Raw genomic sequence first — 16,000 nt, 5'->3', positions numbered from 1 at the left:
ATTTCTTCGTCCTGCAGTTTGTGTGGTTTACTGTTTTCTGCAAGCGTAAACAGTGAAGCCCACAAAACAAATATGATGTTTGGGTATGTGTCAACCCACCCGGTATTGTAGTTGTTATATAGAAACGTAAGCGAGTAATATGCTTGTTTCCTCTTATACAGGACATCCTAAGTGTAGTCAGAGAAAAGTAAAAACGGCTAACAAAGCAAAAATTTAAAAAAATCAAGTACATCTTCTCGATGAAGTTTTTAGCCAGTTTTCCCAAAAACGGACTGCTGTGTTTTGTCCATTTGCCAGAACAGCGCGGGCCAATTTGCTTATGCCGCTGCCGCTATGCGCCGCTCCTCTCCATAGCTATCTTTCTCCTTTTGCACTAATCGCTCCAGCCTTCACCTGGGAACTCTACTTCGTTTGCAGAAAACACTGAGTTTAGAACCAGCTCAGGAGATAAAATGTTCACAAACTAGTATAGTACTTAAGAAGAGTCCAGCTTATCTGTGAACGGAAAGTAAAGATGTTTTACGCGTTTAGAAAAAAACATAGCGCCATATCAAGATGGGGAGAAAAATAATCGTGGGACGGTTTGGAAAGCATTTATATCCGATGGTGAGTTGAAAACTGTCGGCCCCGCTAGATGGGGAAACCATTTAGCGTTCCCACGTACGCCCTTGTGCTCGTTATCAATTTTCTTTTCCTCTTGACTTCAATTACCTGCTCCACACCAGGAAAGGCAAGCTTCTTCGATAACACGAAGTTAGCCCCCACACAAAACGCCCTGTGGAGGGGGTTGACACTTCTGCTTCTCCGGCAGGAGAAGTACACCCCCAAATGCTCGGAGTGCGGCAACGTCACGTTCATCATGGCCACGCCGCAGCCGACCAGCGCTGATCTGTTGGCAGAAGCCATGAAAGACAAGGACTTCAACGCCCAAACAGAACAGGTACGAGCGCTTGCCAACTTCTTCCTCAAGTCCGTTTGTTCGTTTTCATACCCTGCTTGAGCAAGAAGTGCTCATTAGGTTAGCCTAATCATTGTTCTAGCTTTAAGAAGAAAGGCATGGGAAAGCGAAGAGAAGATGGTAGGTCTGACGTACCTGTGAGTAAGGAAGAAACCGAGTTGCTTCCGAAACATTGGGTGTGATAAATCCCGCGCCACCTTGAGGAAAATGGCGAAGAACATACAACTCGCTCAAGGCAACGGCAGCACTGTGCCACGATAAGAGCGCCCGCGTGCTTATTGAGTTATAGTATACAGCCTCTGACTCTAACAATCTTGATTTCGCGGGAGGTGGTAAAAAAATATTGAAAATCTTCTTCCGGAGGCCCCCCTCATGTAGCACCGCGCTTCATGGAAAGAGCTGACCTCCTCTTCAACCAACCTATAGCTTCGAAGTTCAGTCGGATTGGTGATAGACCATAGGAGGTGGCCCAGCAAAAGCGGAGTTGAGGCACTGGGCCTTCCAGGCCGGACTGCTGCGCTGTTGCCATGGCGACTCTCTACCTCTCTCCCTCCTTCTATCTCCTTCACTCCCATATCCTTCCCCCTGCTGGCGCTGAGCCGTGCTCCCGTAAGGGCTGCAGAAGATAGTGCCAGCCTTTCCTCCTTTCCTTACAAGAACCACTTCTCTCTCTTCAGTCGGAGTCAAGAAAGCACAACGAGAGCTCAGGGATGAACTCTCTGCTGAAGTAAACGTTACTGCCTCGCAGAGCCTACTTGACGGTTTAAACACGCCAATAGCAACAAAGAAAACGAAAAAAAGAAACCCCAGCAATGCAGTTAATCAACACAACGTTGTGGCAACTGTCCATAAACATGTAGCCTGTCGATCACAGCGGAGCAGGATACCACGTCACGTGTTTGTTTAAATATTCGCCACCCTACCACAATATACCTCCTCTATCCTTACTGGTTTAGTATCCCTTATCACTCGCGTGGCGTAGAAAACATTCTATCAAGCTGCAACCTCCGTGCTCTTTTATTTCTTTTTTTTTTTTTTTTGCCGACATGTGGTCCCACGATACGGCGGGCACGCGTCGGCGGAGCCACATCGACGATGAAAGAATGGCGCTGCGTGATTTATCTGCACCTATCTCTTCGTGTGCTCTCCCACGAGCAATATTAGCAGCGCATGACGTCACCTTCGTAACCGGGCATTCCGTATCGTGGCATCCAAACGATTACCGGCGTAAATTGTCGCCTGCGCATGCCGAGTATTTCGTCGTCACAGACGCGCAACGCAGCAGAGAGGCTCGGCCTTTCCGCACCGACGTGGGAGCGGCCCGTCACGTGCTAACGCGCCTTCCGAAGGACTAGAATAAAGTTTTCCCACGCGATACCATAGACGCGCAGTTTTCCATCTAGGCTGTCCACGCGCGACGCGTTCCACGGCAAGCCATCACTTAGCAATGGCTGTCTGGTCGCACGTGGGCTAGGTTACCGTTTTTAATGCGCTCAGAACGGACTCATTGAAAAGTGCTCCTATTTATTTTAGTTTTACAGCGAAGCTATCTATGGCTAGGATCCGGAAAAATATGTGTCCGAGATGTTGACAAAAACAAATCATCATGTGGGCCGATCCTGGTGATAGTGCAGAAAGGGTCCAAGCTCAATGGCACATACCCTTGAGGGCTCGGGGACCTGTAACGCGCCCTTGAACTACCCTTGCTATACGTGGAAACCAAAGAGGTCCCAGGCACAAGAGTAAGAACAGATGTTCTTGAAAAAATGCTTTGTACAACTTTTTTCAAAAAAGAATGTTAAAAAATTTTCGGCTCCAACTGCGCAAACGCGACAGTGTCACTGCTCGCGCGTTCGTCGTCGTCTTCTTCCACGCTTGTCTATGACGATACGTGTCGAAACGTCGGTGTACTTGCGTAAAGTAAATAAATAAATAAAATAAGAGAAAAAAATGAAAATAATAAATAAAAAATAAAAAAATAAAGAATATAAAATGAAAATAAAAAGCAATAAAGAAAACAAAACAAACAAAGAAGTTATGTGTTTGTGCCTTTATCCAACCAATATAGCATAGCCACCATATAGAACTTAATATAACTATTAAGCAATACAGCTTCGCTGGTTATCCATCTTCACTTAGTGAAAGGGCTCTGATTTATTTATTTATTTATTTATTTATTTTCGCGGTGCTGATAGTGAATGACCCTTTATATAGCTATTTTTGTGTTTTGTGTAAGGGAAGGGACAATCAGCAAACCCCAAGCTGTTCACTAGTCACTGTGTCCGGATTCTGAAATATAAGGTCTACGGAGAGTTTCGCATGCGGTACAGTATTGAAGAGCTTTAGTTATGTACACTTGGGCTGCCGAATACGACCGAGCCTTAGAGGTGTAGCAACCAAAATGCTTAGCCCGTTGCGCTAGAGGCGCAGAGCGCACGAGAAAGCTGGACGAATTTGATCTCTGCGTGCTGCGGCGTGTCGTTCGCAGCGTCTACCGGAGCAAGGAACTACCAGCATTGGAATTCATCTAACGATACCTACTAGCACAACTGTCCACACCGCAGATGACACAGGTTTCCATATTGCATGTGGTAGTTGAATCATAGATTATTTCACCGATTCCGAGGCGATGCTCACCGGGTGTCATTAGAACTCTTGTCGCTTCGCACACGGATGTTACGGGCAGATGAAGCTCCCTGCTTAGTTCTCTGATGAGTCTCAAAGGGTCAAAAAGCATCCTATGGGCAGTACGAGAAGTCTGGCCGAGGAATTATAACTCAAGTGGGAGGCTTGTTGCTGACTTAGCTCGTATATTAGTAGAACTTGTTGCTGGGCGAGTTGGTTGGGATCTAACGAATACCTTGTTGCACCAAAAGGAAAATAAAGACTTAGAAATGCACGTAAGAAACGATAGGTCGAGCGCTGATTTCAACTGATTTTATTGTTACTAAAGCCCCTGCATCTACGCGCCACCGCCGCTCTCTTAAGTACCGCCAACCTTTGTGTGCGCCGCCTTTTCCCCTCACACCAAATCCGGTTCCGGCATTTCCGCTTCCGGTATTTCCGGTTCCAGCGTTTCCGCTTCCTGGAGTTGCGCTGCGAGAATTTCCGCTCCCATTGCAGACGATGGTGAGGCGCCCGTGCTAAGCAACCGGTGCAAATCTGAGTTGCTCACACTAGCCATTCCACCAAGCGTCATTCGCGTGCATCTACGCGCTTGTTTGCGTACGCTGCGCCCACACGCTTTGCCTGTCGTCCTCTTTCGCTGACAAAGTGCGGAGAGCATCAGTTATGAAAAAAGCACGTATTGGTACATCCTGTATGAACTTTCTTTTTACTGCAAGGTGGAGGACAGTTGGCCTTTACGAACAGAATATATACAAAATGTAGGCATATGAAGTGTTGACAGAGTGGTCCATGCAACGCACAGTATTTGTTCATACAATAGCAGTAGGTATAAGCCAATTTCACATTTACTTCACAAAGCTTGAATAACTCTGAAAGCATTCAGCAAATCAACGCTGCTCCACTTCACCAAACAAATAGGTGTCTTTTCGACCAATAACTAAACTGACGTACATCAAAATTTGGACGCTTTGAGTAAAGTTGAGTAAGTAAGGCTAAACAAAGCCCCTCCATCCTCGCTTCTGCCGGCATAAAACTTCGGTGGCGCGTAAATGGAAGTGCTTTAGCGCTTAGGCCAGGGACGGATACAAGTGCGACAACAGAAGTAGGACACACCTAACGCCCGAAATACCGCCGTGTTCGCCTCCTGAACACTCGCAATAAAAAAAATAGCCATCGTAATTTCACGTTGCAACACACAATTCGCCGTACACCTTTGCTCACGCCACAGCACACGAACATAATTCGCCGTACACGCGAGCAGATGCTCGCGTCACAACACTAACACAATTCGCAGTGCGCATCTGCTCGCGTCATCCGCACAATTCGCCGTCCACCTTTGCACGCGTTACAACACGCGCACACGCACCAATTCACTGCACACCTTCGCTCATATCGCACAAGAAAAGCACACTTGTTTTCACCATGTCACTGAATGCCCTCCACGCAAATTTGAACTTGTTATATTTCATAGCTTCACGTCATTGCAGTCCTTCACGTAATTTAATTAATATTTGGGGTTTTACGTGCCAAAACCACTTTCTGATTATGAGGCACGCCGTAGTGGAGGACTCCGGAAATTTTGACCACCTGGGGTTCTTTAACGTGCACCTAAATCTAAGCACATGGGTGTTTTCGCATTTCGCCCCCATCGAAATGCGGCTGCCGTGGCCGGGATTCGATCCCGCGACCTCGTGCTCAGCAGCCCAACACCATAGCCACTGAGCAACCACGGCGGGTAGTCCTTCACGTAGTGCACGCACTTGGGACGTTCGCTACCTTCGATCGTACCAGACAAGTTCAACCTCAGAATCAACAGCATAAACTCTATGCGTCTGCCGTACAAATTGGCGTCGCGAACTCCTTCACTAAAGTCCCTCCATACGTGCTGGCTGGAGGGGATGTATGCTTCAAAACAAGAAGAATTCAAAGGGGACAAGCTGTTGTATTCCACTGAAGTAGTAGTTTGCGGCCGCTGTTTTCCAAATGCACGAAAAACGGGAGCGGTCTCCAAGCGCCCAGGCACTACATTCCACTGTACGTTGTCTCTCGTGGCACAACCCGTCGCAGGTTGACGCGAAGCAGCGAACACGACCAGATCGCCGATTACACTAGGCGGTGGTTCTTGGATGGAATCGCATTCACAGTTTCAACCGCAGCTGGTGCAATTAAAGCCTCTCTATCGACGCGAAAGTAAACAACGCTAAAAAACAGCGTCACTTTCACTCGGAACAGGAAGTTGAAGCTACGTAAGTTCCGCTTCACGCCGGAAGCTAAGGGGGTGAGAGGAGAGGAGCGTGGAGGTGGAGGGTTGGTTGGCGGTACTTAGCTTGGCCGGCGGTGGCGCGTAGATGCAGGGGCTTTAATTGTTACGGCAGAGCAAGGAGATTCAACAAATGCGCATGCGTACATCAGTGTTGTCTAGAACGATTACAGTGACGATTACAGTGACGTCAGTGCTTGACCTATCGTTCCTTACTTGCGCTCCTAAGTCTTTCTTTTCTTTTTGGCGCAGCAATGTATTCGTTAGTTTGCATAACTTGAGTAAGGCTTGTTGTTGGCATAGTTCGTACGGGCTTATCTATCGTCTGTTCTAGCACCTATCCTGTTGTCTACTCTTATTTGTCGTCTTTTCTGTGCCATTTCTAAAAAGTATTACCACTTGTTTCACAATTATGTGGTATTACTAGTGAAAGCTGTAGCTTGTTCATATTCGAGGCGCCAACGTATACCTCTAACAGATAATACGCACGGACAATGCTGATGTAATTTTGTGTCTGTGTCTATGAAACATACGCTGATACCCCTAGATAACCTACCATGAACTCGCCCAGCTGTGCATCTTGCCACCACAGCGACTCCAGAAAACCAGCAACGCAGTCGTACGAATGCACTAACCCGGCATGAGTCACGTGTCTACCCGAGTACGAGGTGGTCAGAGTGTCGTCTGCTCAGACTTGAGCAGAGCACCGGATGCCACTTCGTGCTACATGTCCCCATTAATGTTAATAATTAGAAGTAATAAACGTAGACTCCAAGATACTGAAACACGTACCCCGTAACGAAGGGGACATGCGGCGCATTGCTTCAACGACTGCACTAACGCAACACTTCAGACCTTGAAACAGTCGCGGCAGCGCGGGAAGACTATTTTCATCGCTCACTGCTCGATGAGTCTTGATGAACGGTATCAGTACATGCATATCAATGCACGTTAACAATACACGGCTTCAACGTACGTTTGTTCGACAAAAAGAAGTGTTTTCCGAAGAAGTAAAAAAAAGAAGATTCATGCTTATCATACCTCGAATATACCCTGTCTGCACTTCTACGTGCTTAAACACCTCCCCCCCCCCTTTTTTTTTACAGCGAAGCTGTGTATGGCTCAGGTTCCATGTATTTTTCGTGTTTGTGCGTGAATAAAAAAAAGGTGAGTGAGCGTGGGTCGATCCCAAAGATAGTGCAATACCAGGCCCACCACGATGGAAGTGAAGCCGGCTTCAAGCACTCCGCCCCTAATAATAATAAATAAATAAATAAATTAATTAAAAAATATAAAATAAATAAATGAATGAATAATGAAATAGATAAATCAAGATGCGTTGTTCCAAGTCGATGGGTATACAGGAGTTTGTGAATTTCACATGCACTCATTAGCAAGAGGAGTTGCCATATGCGCAAAGGACAAAATGTATGTATACAACCATACACCCTTGGCTCGCAAGAGGACAATGCCAGCGACTGTGGAAATGTCTGTGCCGTACAAATGAACGACGGAAATGGGATATCCACTGTGCATATGTCTCCAGGTACACCCAATTGTGATATCGAGAAGTTCTTGACCACGCACTTTGAATTAATTAGCCGTGATGACACTACCCCTGTGATCATCACTGGCGGCTTCAATGTGGACATTTCAAAATCAGACAAGGAATGGTTCACTCAATTTGCGCTAGAAGAGTTTGGTTTGAAGTGCCACACCAACCCAAGTCACTCAGCAACGGTCGTGTGTAGATTTAACTTTGGCCCAGAATCTAAGGCTGTAACCGAACCAATCAGTGTATGTCACAGTAATCATAAAGCTATCGTCACTACCACTACCTTATGATGAAAATTAATACACGTACCCTTGTCTAACCATGTCTAATGTGCTACAGCTTCGCTGGTCATCCACCTTCACATAGTGAAATGGCTCCTTAATTTTTTTTTTTCTGGAATAGTTCCAAAGAAACATTGACTGGTTGGTTCAAAGAACCAGACACCAAACTCCCAAATCATTTAGTTCGTTTCAACGGAACTGCTTGCTGGCCTAGTTGGTGCGTACTGAAAGACATGTTTTTTAGCGCAAATTAAAACACACACAATAGACGACGGCCACCCGAGCCATCGTTTATGTGTCTTCCTTTTGTGTGTGTTTTAATTTGCGGCAAAAAACATGTCTTTTAGTTCGTAATTGCATTTTACCCATTGCCAGATCGCCTTCATCAATAATACGTCCAGCATCAGGAGAGGCTGGAATTTCTTCTTGTAAACGAACAATTATGCGCAAGAGCCTTTTGTGAGTACGCACCCATAGCTTTTCTCGCACTGGAATAAACCTATACGTCGCTCTGATATTTCGCGACTCTAGCTGCGGCCTATACGAGTGGCGTCACAAAAAAAAAATTAGCTCCGTTCTTACTATATCACTTTACATTTGCATAAGGCAATTGCTACAATGTATTCAGGGCGTCAGCAAAAAGTTAAATGTAAAACAAGTAAACAACATATACTTACTCGCCACAGTGAGGAGCCAGACACAGTTTACGCGGACTGAGAGGTGGCACGCGCTGTTTGCGTTGGATATCGTTTTCATTAAGGCTGACGTTGTGCCGTTATGAGAACAAATTACAGAATTTAATGGTGTGCAAAGCTATCGAAAAAGCACCAAGTGCCCATCGATTCTGCCTACACCAGCGGCAATGTTGAAACTTTTCTCTGGCTATAAAGCGTAAGAGTTTGCTCACATCGCCAGATCTAACTGTGGCCTTGCTTTTGTTCTTCGCGTGAGCAAGCTGCTGTGACTGTCAGCCGTCGACCAAACCAGTCTTTAGACCTAGAAACTTTAGAACCAGCTTGTTCAGCTGGTTTCAGAAACTAAGAGGCACCACTGGCACATTCACTGTTTTCTTCAGAGCCCTTCAGTGTATTTGACTTCTTAATTGAGCTCCTGGTGCAACCGTCTCGTATAGATATCGCGAGCTTAGCTTCTGTGTATACTGCAGGTCGACGCGGCCTTCTACAGTGACGTGACGTCTATGGTCATTCGAGCCGCTGCCGAAGAGATAGCGAGCAGGAGGCTGCCCCCTGACCTGGAGTACCCAACGTGCACGGACATGAATCTCACCAGCTCCATGCTCATGGAGCGCCGGAACATCACGCTCAGGACGACAATGATGGAGGTAGGTGCTTCCGCCGCCAGGTGCCATTATTAGACCCCACTTCCATGCCTCAGTCGGTTAACCACACCCTCGAGGGTGGATTAAATGTCTAAAAACCCTTTTACTTTCACTGAAAAGTTTTGAAAATGGGTGCATTTGTTAGCAGAACACCCTTTGTGCGCCTTTCTCCTAATTTCAGGGTGCTAGACGGGCGCTTTGTTCAAAAATGATACACCTTGCAAAATTTGAGGGTGCTCGGGCACTTCAATATTTCAAGCAAGTAAAAAGCCACAAGTGTCTACTTCGGAGCGGTTTGTGCCAAATCATTGTTCGAGCAGGTCATATGGTCACACTAGGCTATGGATGTCAGCCTTCTATTTCATTCACATGGCGTCCTCGGTGGTGAAGTGGGAAGACATAGCTTTTTCTTTTGCTTAATTCCTACCCTGCCTTTGCTTTTAACCAATGGGTTGGTTGAAGTTGTGTCAGCTGGGTGTTGTTTTATAGATTAGCTGCCAATGGTGAGCGAAACAGCGCGTCGGCCAAGTTCTTCAGGCGCATGTTCTTTCCGTTGTAGCATCGGGGCCGGCGCAGTATCACGCGCAGTGAGTCTTGCTCTGTTTCGTGCAGTATCGGATGGAATAAAAATGCGCAGGTGCATGCAGAGCAATCTTCTATAAGAAAGCCCAACAAGAGGCCAGAGGCGCTACTGCACTCTAAAGCTACTTTACTAATCCTGGTGGTTGTGTCGCTAGGCAACAAAGGAGGGAAAAAAGGCGGAGTAATCGAGAGGTAGCACTTTTGACAGGACATCTGTAGGTCCACAGTTCGAATCGTTTCTCTCGTTTTTCTTTTTCGCTTCTGTTCTTTATAAACGTCAGGATTACTTCGGCAGACGTCCGAAAGACTAGGGTAGTGACAGAATAAAAGATATCGCTGTAAGAATACAGCGTAGCGTGCATTTAGGCAAAGCACACATTGGGAGAAAGGGTGCAATTTCAAAACATAACCCTCTCTAATGGGCGTATTAGTCCACTTAAAAACCCTTTCTTATGGGTGTAGGGTAGTGAGCTTTAGACACGAGAAAACACCATTAAGCATGCAATTTTTTTTAGTGCGCATTTGACTAGCAGGTTATGTGTCAGCGTCTTCTGATGAGTGTAGTAGGTCTCCAGCTGCCTCTACAATATTTGTTTGTCTACACTGCATGAACTGGATAATTTTCAGTTGCTCCACGAAATGTCTTAGTTAGGCAAGGCTTTATACAGTCATCATTCCTTCGCAGGGTCTCCCTTGGATTCAGTTTTTAGCGGGTAGTTAGTTGCTTGGTTGGTTGCATATATTTAGTTGGTAGATTAGATTTTTTGCTTCTGTATGATTATTAATTTATTGTAACTATGACACGCTTATGGCAATATTTACACACCTAAAGCAGGTGCTGTTATGTGTCGCTTGATAACAGCGTCATATTGGGCAGTCCGCGTAGTCCGGCCACGGTGCTCAGATGTTTCTTACCATCAATGCCAAGGGCGCCGGAAGAGCTTGGCGGACAAAGGGCAACTAGGGGTGCATGGGTTCCCTCCATGGCGACGTCCTTCTTCGGTCTGTACAAGACCTATCCGGCTAATAGTTTGACAGGGTGGAAGTAGTCGTACCCCACTGCCTCCTCGCTTGCTTATTTGCAACGCTGTTGATCAAGGGCAGTTTTTCCTTCAAGTGTCGAGCAATAGGCCAGTTGATGTGTGGTTTTTAATGGCGCAAGGGCCAGCTATGAGCAAAAAGCACCGTAGCAATAGGCCAGTAGTGACTGGACAAAGAAACCTACTCGCCTGGGTAGCTCAGCTGCTATGGCTTTCTACTGCTGATCATGAAATTGAGGCATAGGATTCCTAAACCTCACCTTCAGCATCTTGATACATGCTTAGTGAACGTTAAAGAGCCCCTGGTTGTCAAAAATCTGCAGACTTCATCAATATGGCATCCCTTATAACCGAGGCATAGGTTTGGGGCTATAAACCTCATTGACCTACCGAAAAGCCTATGTTGTATAGTTATGGTTCATATCGCTTTTTTCGGAGGAAAAAAATGAGCAGGACCACTGATTGCAGCGCATAGACGGCAGCAGACCAAATTATTCCTGCTAGGTTGATGGCATGCATAATTGTCACAACCGCATAAATCCCAGTGACATCGAAACGAGCGACAATGCAGAAAATGCTTAACATTTTGTTCAAAGTGACCACCGATCGTAGGGGATTTTTGCAGTAGTAACTTAGCGCGATAAAAATACAAAAACATGAAGCGCGGACAAGGACAAGCGCTTTCTTGTTTCCGTGTTTTTATCGTGCTAAGTTATCACTGCAAATATGGACGACCAACTAGCCCAACGGTCAACTCTTCTAGATCGTAAGGGAAGATTAGATTTGTGCTTATGTTCATATCCTGGATAATTTCACTCCTCATGTAACACCCCCATGTAGGGTATGTAAGGAAATAAATAAACAAAGAAATAGAAAGGAAGTGAAAATGAAAGAAAACTTCCCGCTAGAGAAAGGCGAATCCACAGCCTCTGCGACTAATAGGGCAGCGCACGCGTCAGAGGGTTTGAGGGTCCGGCTCCCGTCGGGCATGAAGTTGTCCACATTCGCTTCCTTTCGTTATATTAAGACTACGAAGATAAACACGAATATCCACTATAATCACTGGGCACTTTAATTAGGCAAGGAAATTATTTTCATTATTTGCCATGCGACGCCTGTTGGCTTCATACGATTGTTACTTAAACATCGCACTCCCCTATTCCCATGATCCTTCTCGCGCAATGTGGATATCTAATTTCAGATGGAGCACGCTGGACCTTTTGGGCCCATTGTGATACGAGAAAACGAGAACGGCTACCAAGCGATCAGTATGTCCGTACAGAGAGTCAACACAAGAAAAGCGAAGAAGATGAACATCACGACGGTACAGACACCACAAGACCACTTTTCCTCTTTATAGGTTATGCTAATGGCCTTCATTATTGTAAGTGCCTAGTGTGAGCACATTAGGATGACGCAGACCCCGCTGTTAACAAGTCCTGCGCCACCTCTCGGCGCAGAAGCCGATTCTTTGCATGTGCTGCTTTCTCTGTCCTCTCGTCACTAAAAGCTCGTTGGATTCTGCAGAGCACACCCGGCGTGATGCGTTCGAGGAGATGCCTTGAAAGTTGTGGTGCTTCTTGGCACTTACCTGGAGGGCACTGAATGTCAGAGCTTTTTAGTGCGTGGCCTGTGTCATCGCTTTCGGGACCGTGTTTCTGCATCTCCGTGCAGGTTTCCTTCCGAGCTTCTATATATGTCTTTCTATGCACACAAAACTAGACGTAGAGGTAGCATGTTCGGCAGCAAATTTAGTCTGCACCGTCAGCATAAAACGAAACGCGAACACGAAATTACTGATCAGAACGCATATTACGTGTAATTACATGGAAATGTGACGTGTAATCGCTCTGTAGCCGGTTTCTAAGCGCGGAGCAGCATCAAGTGTACTTTTCAGAGGCTGAACAAAAATCACTTTTAGAAATGCAGGGGAACCTGGAAATGGAGCAACGCATGAGAGTAGTTTCGCCATTGTTCGCGTCTGAACTTATGCTGATAGTATATTGCTCTTTTCAAGATCGCCAGATGGACGTACAAGGACCCTGAGGGAACGCTGGTGGAAAGTCCCGGAGAAGATCTCGGGAAGTACGCCGCTGTCACGGTGTTTCGGGTTACCACGATTGTTGTAAGTAGAAACGCGTCCGGAGAAATATTTATTAAACTGCCCATATAATTTCTACAGCAAAAAATTGTTCAAAAGCCGCACAGTTGCGCGCTAAAACATGCGGACGACCCTGGGTGTGGATGAGGTTACTATGGCATTCTCGCGTACACGATTGCGAACACCTTCTGCAAATGCGCTCACACACACAGGCAAGGTAGCAATATCTGCATCTACTTGTGCTTTTTGACAGCGCTGGTTCCACTGTCTTTTTTTTAATTAAAAAAAAAAGTTATGTGTGGCTCTGCTATCGCAAACACCAGAGACCAGCGGAGCTGCACTCTAAATACAGTTGCACCCGTTGGGGTGCATATTTGCCACACAATAACAATCGTCATCTGTTTTGACCGCATTTCTTTCTCTAACGCTGCGAGCCCGGTACTTCCAAGTCACGAACGGCATGCGCGTTATCAGCATGACAGAGCATTCTCGACAGGCAAGTAATGAGCGCAGCGTTTTCAAGAACGGAAATGCGGGCAACACAGGTGACTATTATTGTTGTGTAGCTGATATAAACCTCAAAAAGCGTAAAAGTTTTTTTAGAGTGTGGGGGAAGGCCAGTACAGTAGTGCCAAACCGCACACTTAGTCTAACTTCTGCTGGGCTTCCCACAGCTCCACTGGTCCCCGGTGTTTGCAATAACAGAGTCACGCATATTTTTTTTTTCCACTGCGAAAAAGAATATAAAAAAAATTTACACCCTTTGGGGTGCATATCTGCCACACAATGATAATCGCCATCTGCCTTGCTTGCGTTTCCTTTCTTGAAAACGCCGCGTCCGCTACTTTCGTCGGAAATGCTATGTTATGCTGATAACGCGCATGCCGTTCGTTACTGGGAAGTACCGGGCTCGCAGCGTTAAAAAAGGAAATGCGGACAAGACAGATCACGTTTATTGTTGTGTGGCAAGGACCGCAGTAGCGAGCACGCGGGTTTTTATCGAAGAATGACGTCACACCCCCTGTATCCCCGCCATGCCACTCCTTCTACCTCGCTAGTCTCCACCCACCCTCATCGCGTCGCTACGCTGCGCGATGCTATTTTTATGCTCTGCTTTCACTCTCTATCAGCTCTTTCTCTCCCAGCTCGGTGAAGCCGCGGAAGTGAAGAGAAACCTAGCGAGGTTCTAACAGCTCCACTGTAAATGTAATGCATTGTAACTGTCTGAGGGGCTGAAGAGCTCACCAGCATGTGACGTCTGTGACGGCACACGTGATGTGACATCTGTCTGCAGGTGTCACTGGCCGAGCTTTTACTCCATTACCTCATTTAAGTAATCTTCGTTTCACCCATAAGGTCTAGTTGAAACACTAAGTGAATGAGCCGCACAGGATCTTAACAAAACAAATTCTCAGTGCCCTTCCACTCCGTGAAGAAGGATGACAAGCGAAGCTGCGTGTGTGGGCCCCTTAATGGCGAACTGCACCTCCGCCGCGGGTCGGCTCGGCATTGCACTATCTTCGGGATAGGCCCACGTATGGGGAGTGCTTAATGCCTACTTCACCTCCGCTGCGGGTCGGCCCGGCATTGCACTATCTTTACGATCGGCGCATGTATGGAGTGTGCTTAACGCCTGCTTCACCTCTGCCGCGGGTCCGGCCGCTATTGCACTATTTTCGGGATCGGCCCACGTATGGGGAGTGCTTCACGCCTGCACCTCCGCTGCGGGTCGGCCCGGCATTGAACTATCGTCGGTATCGGCCCACGTATGGGGAGTGCTTAACGTCTGCTTCACCTCCGCCGCGGGTAGGCCCGGCATTGCAGTATTTTCGGGATTGGCAGACGTATGGGGAGTGCTTAAAGCCTGCTTCACCTCCGCTACGGGTCGGCCCGGCATCTCACCATCTCCGGGATCGGCCCACGTATGGGGAGTTTTCTTGCTTACGACACGAAAATTTCCTTGGACGGTAGAGGTATACAGCTTCGATGTAGTAGAGTCAAGTTTCCTTGCCTTAGGGGCTGGCTCTGACAGGCTAGAAATGTGAACTTTGATTTTAGTGAACTTAAGCTCCACGCTCGACATGACGACAAATTATTGTGGAAAGATTCATGGCCTCGAAGAGTACAGCCTCACTTGGCTTTTACGGCATGACAAGGGAATGTTGCTACACGGTCCCCTTCATATAGTTGCAGTTCCTAGCTGTCTCTTCGTAGCCGGCCATCACTTTGTTGTCACGTTGAACAAGCATGCATAGTTTTCTGCACCAGAAAAAATGATGGACATACTGCAGAGAGATGTTTTCCTTACTTTTTCTCAGCAACAATGTTCTGTTTACTTATACTCAAGAAATAAAGAAATTTTTGAAAACGATTCAAGCCTGCTGATGGCACGCGCAGTAGCCAGCTGCGTAACCTACAATATCAGTCGGCGTGCGTGCTCCCTGGTATCCACAAGTGTATTCGCATAAGGCATAAAAACTAGTGCACGAAAGTTACACCAAACGTTGTAAGTTACACAACTCGTGTACACCTCCCTTCGCCAAAAGATGGGCACACACAAACCAAATAATTAATTGTTGTAGCACATGCGCTTTTCATTAAAACACTTACCTTTAGCAAGAGCTTCGGTAAAATGAAATGTATGTTAGCGGAAATGCCTCTGGACATTACACAACGAGCTTTCGAGAACCATGGGTTTCCGCGCTGTTCGGGTAGTTCGGGCATCACGTTTGATTAGCTGTTACTTTTTACACATTTCTTGCCACTTCTGATCTGAACATATATCACCATAAATAAACACTCAATTAGTGAAGTCTAACGTCCTTTTATATAAGCATTAATATTACTTAACAGGTCAGTTTAGTAAGGCGCAGTATCGCGATTCCTTTTGGACAAGGTCATTCTTGAAATACGCACACAAACACACAATATTTCCTGTTATACAGCGAAATGGCTTTTAATTTTGTAGCAGCTTTGCTACAGAAATCACGGGATAGGAGTCACTAGTGAGAAACATTTTATCGGGCGCCACAGTGGTATTGTATAATATATAAAAGTGACAACAAAACACGGATGCCTAAACATTGATTTGTGCGCTTTAGTGCATAGTTAGTTCCTTTTAGACATCTAGTTTCCACTTAACTGGTTTGGCCTTACATGGGGTGAAGAACTAATTTGCTTCAGTAAGAATACGCAGCCTTCTTCACCGATTGTCGCATCCAGGGTCCCCACAGAAAATCTACATTGCGCAAAAATG

General features: G+C 46.3%; 1 protein-coding gene across 1 annotated transcript in view; it reads left to right on the top strand.

Moving 5' to 3' along the window:
• The window catches only part of LOC135900713 (ionotropic receptor 25a-like), a 54,110-nt gene that overhangs the window by 19,295 nt on the left and 18,815 nt on the right, over positions 1 to 16,000 (top strand). Inside the window, exons 7-10 of the mRNA XM_065430259.1 lie at positions 812 to 940; positions 8,848 to 9,024; positions 11,845 to 11,967; positions 12,661 to 12,768. Of these exons, the coding sequence (XP_065286331.1) occupies positions 812 to 940; positions 8,848 to 9,024; positions 11,845 to 11,967; positions 12,661 to 12,768 (537 nt within the window). The remainder of the gene's footprint in view (positions 1 to 811; positions 941 to 8,847; positions 9,025 to 11,844; positions 11,968 to 12,660; positions 12,769 to 16,000) is intronic.

Source organism: Dermacentor albipictus, chromosome 1 (assembly GCF_038994185.2).
Source record: "Dermacentor albipictus isolate Rhodes 1998 colony chromosome 1, USDA_Dalb.pri_finalv2, whole genome shotgun sequence".
Lineage (NCBI taxonomy): Eukaryota > Metazoa > Arthropoda > Arachnida > Ixodida > Ixodidae > Dermacentor > Dermacentor albipictus.
Note: the sequence above shows the minus strand (reverse complement) of the source record. Positions and strands in the feature narration are given on the sequence as shown.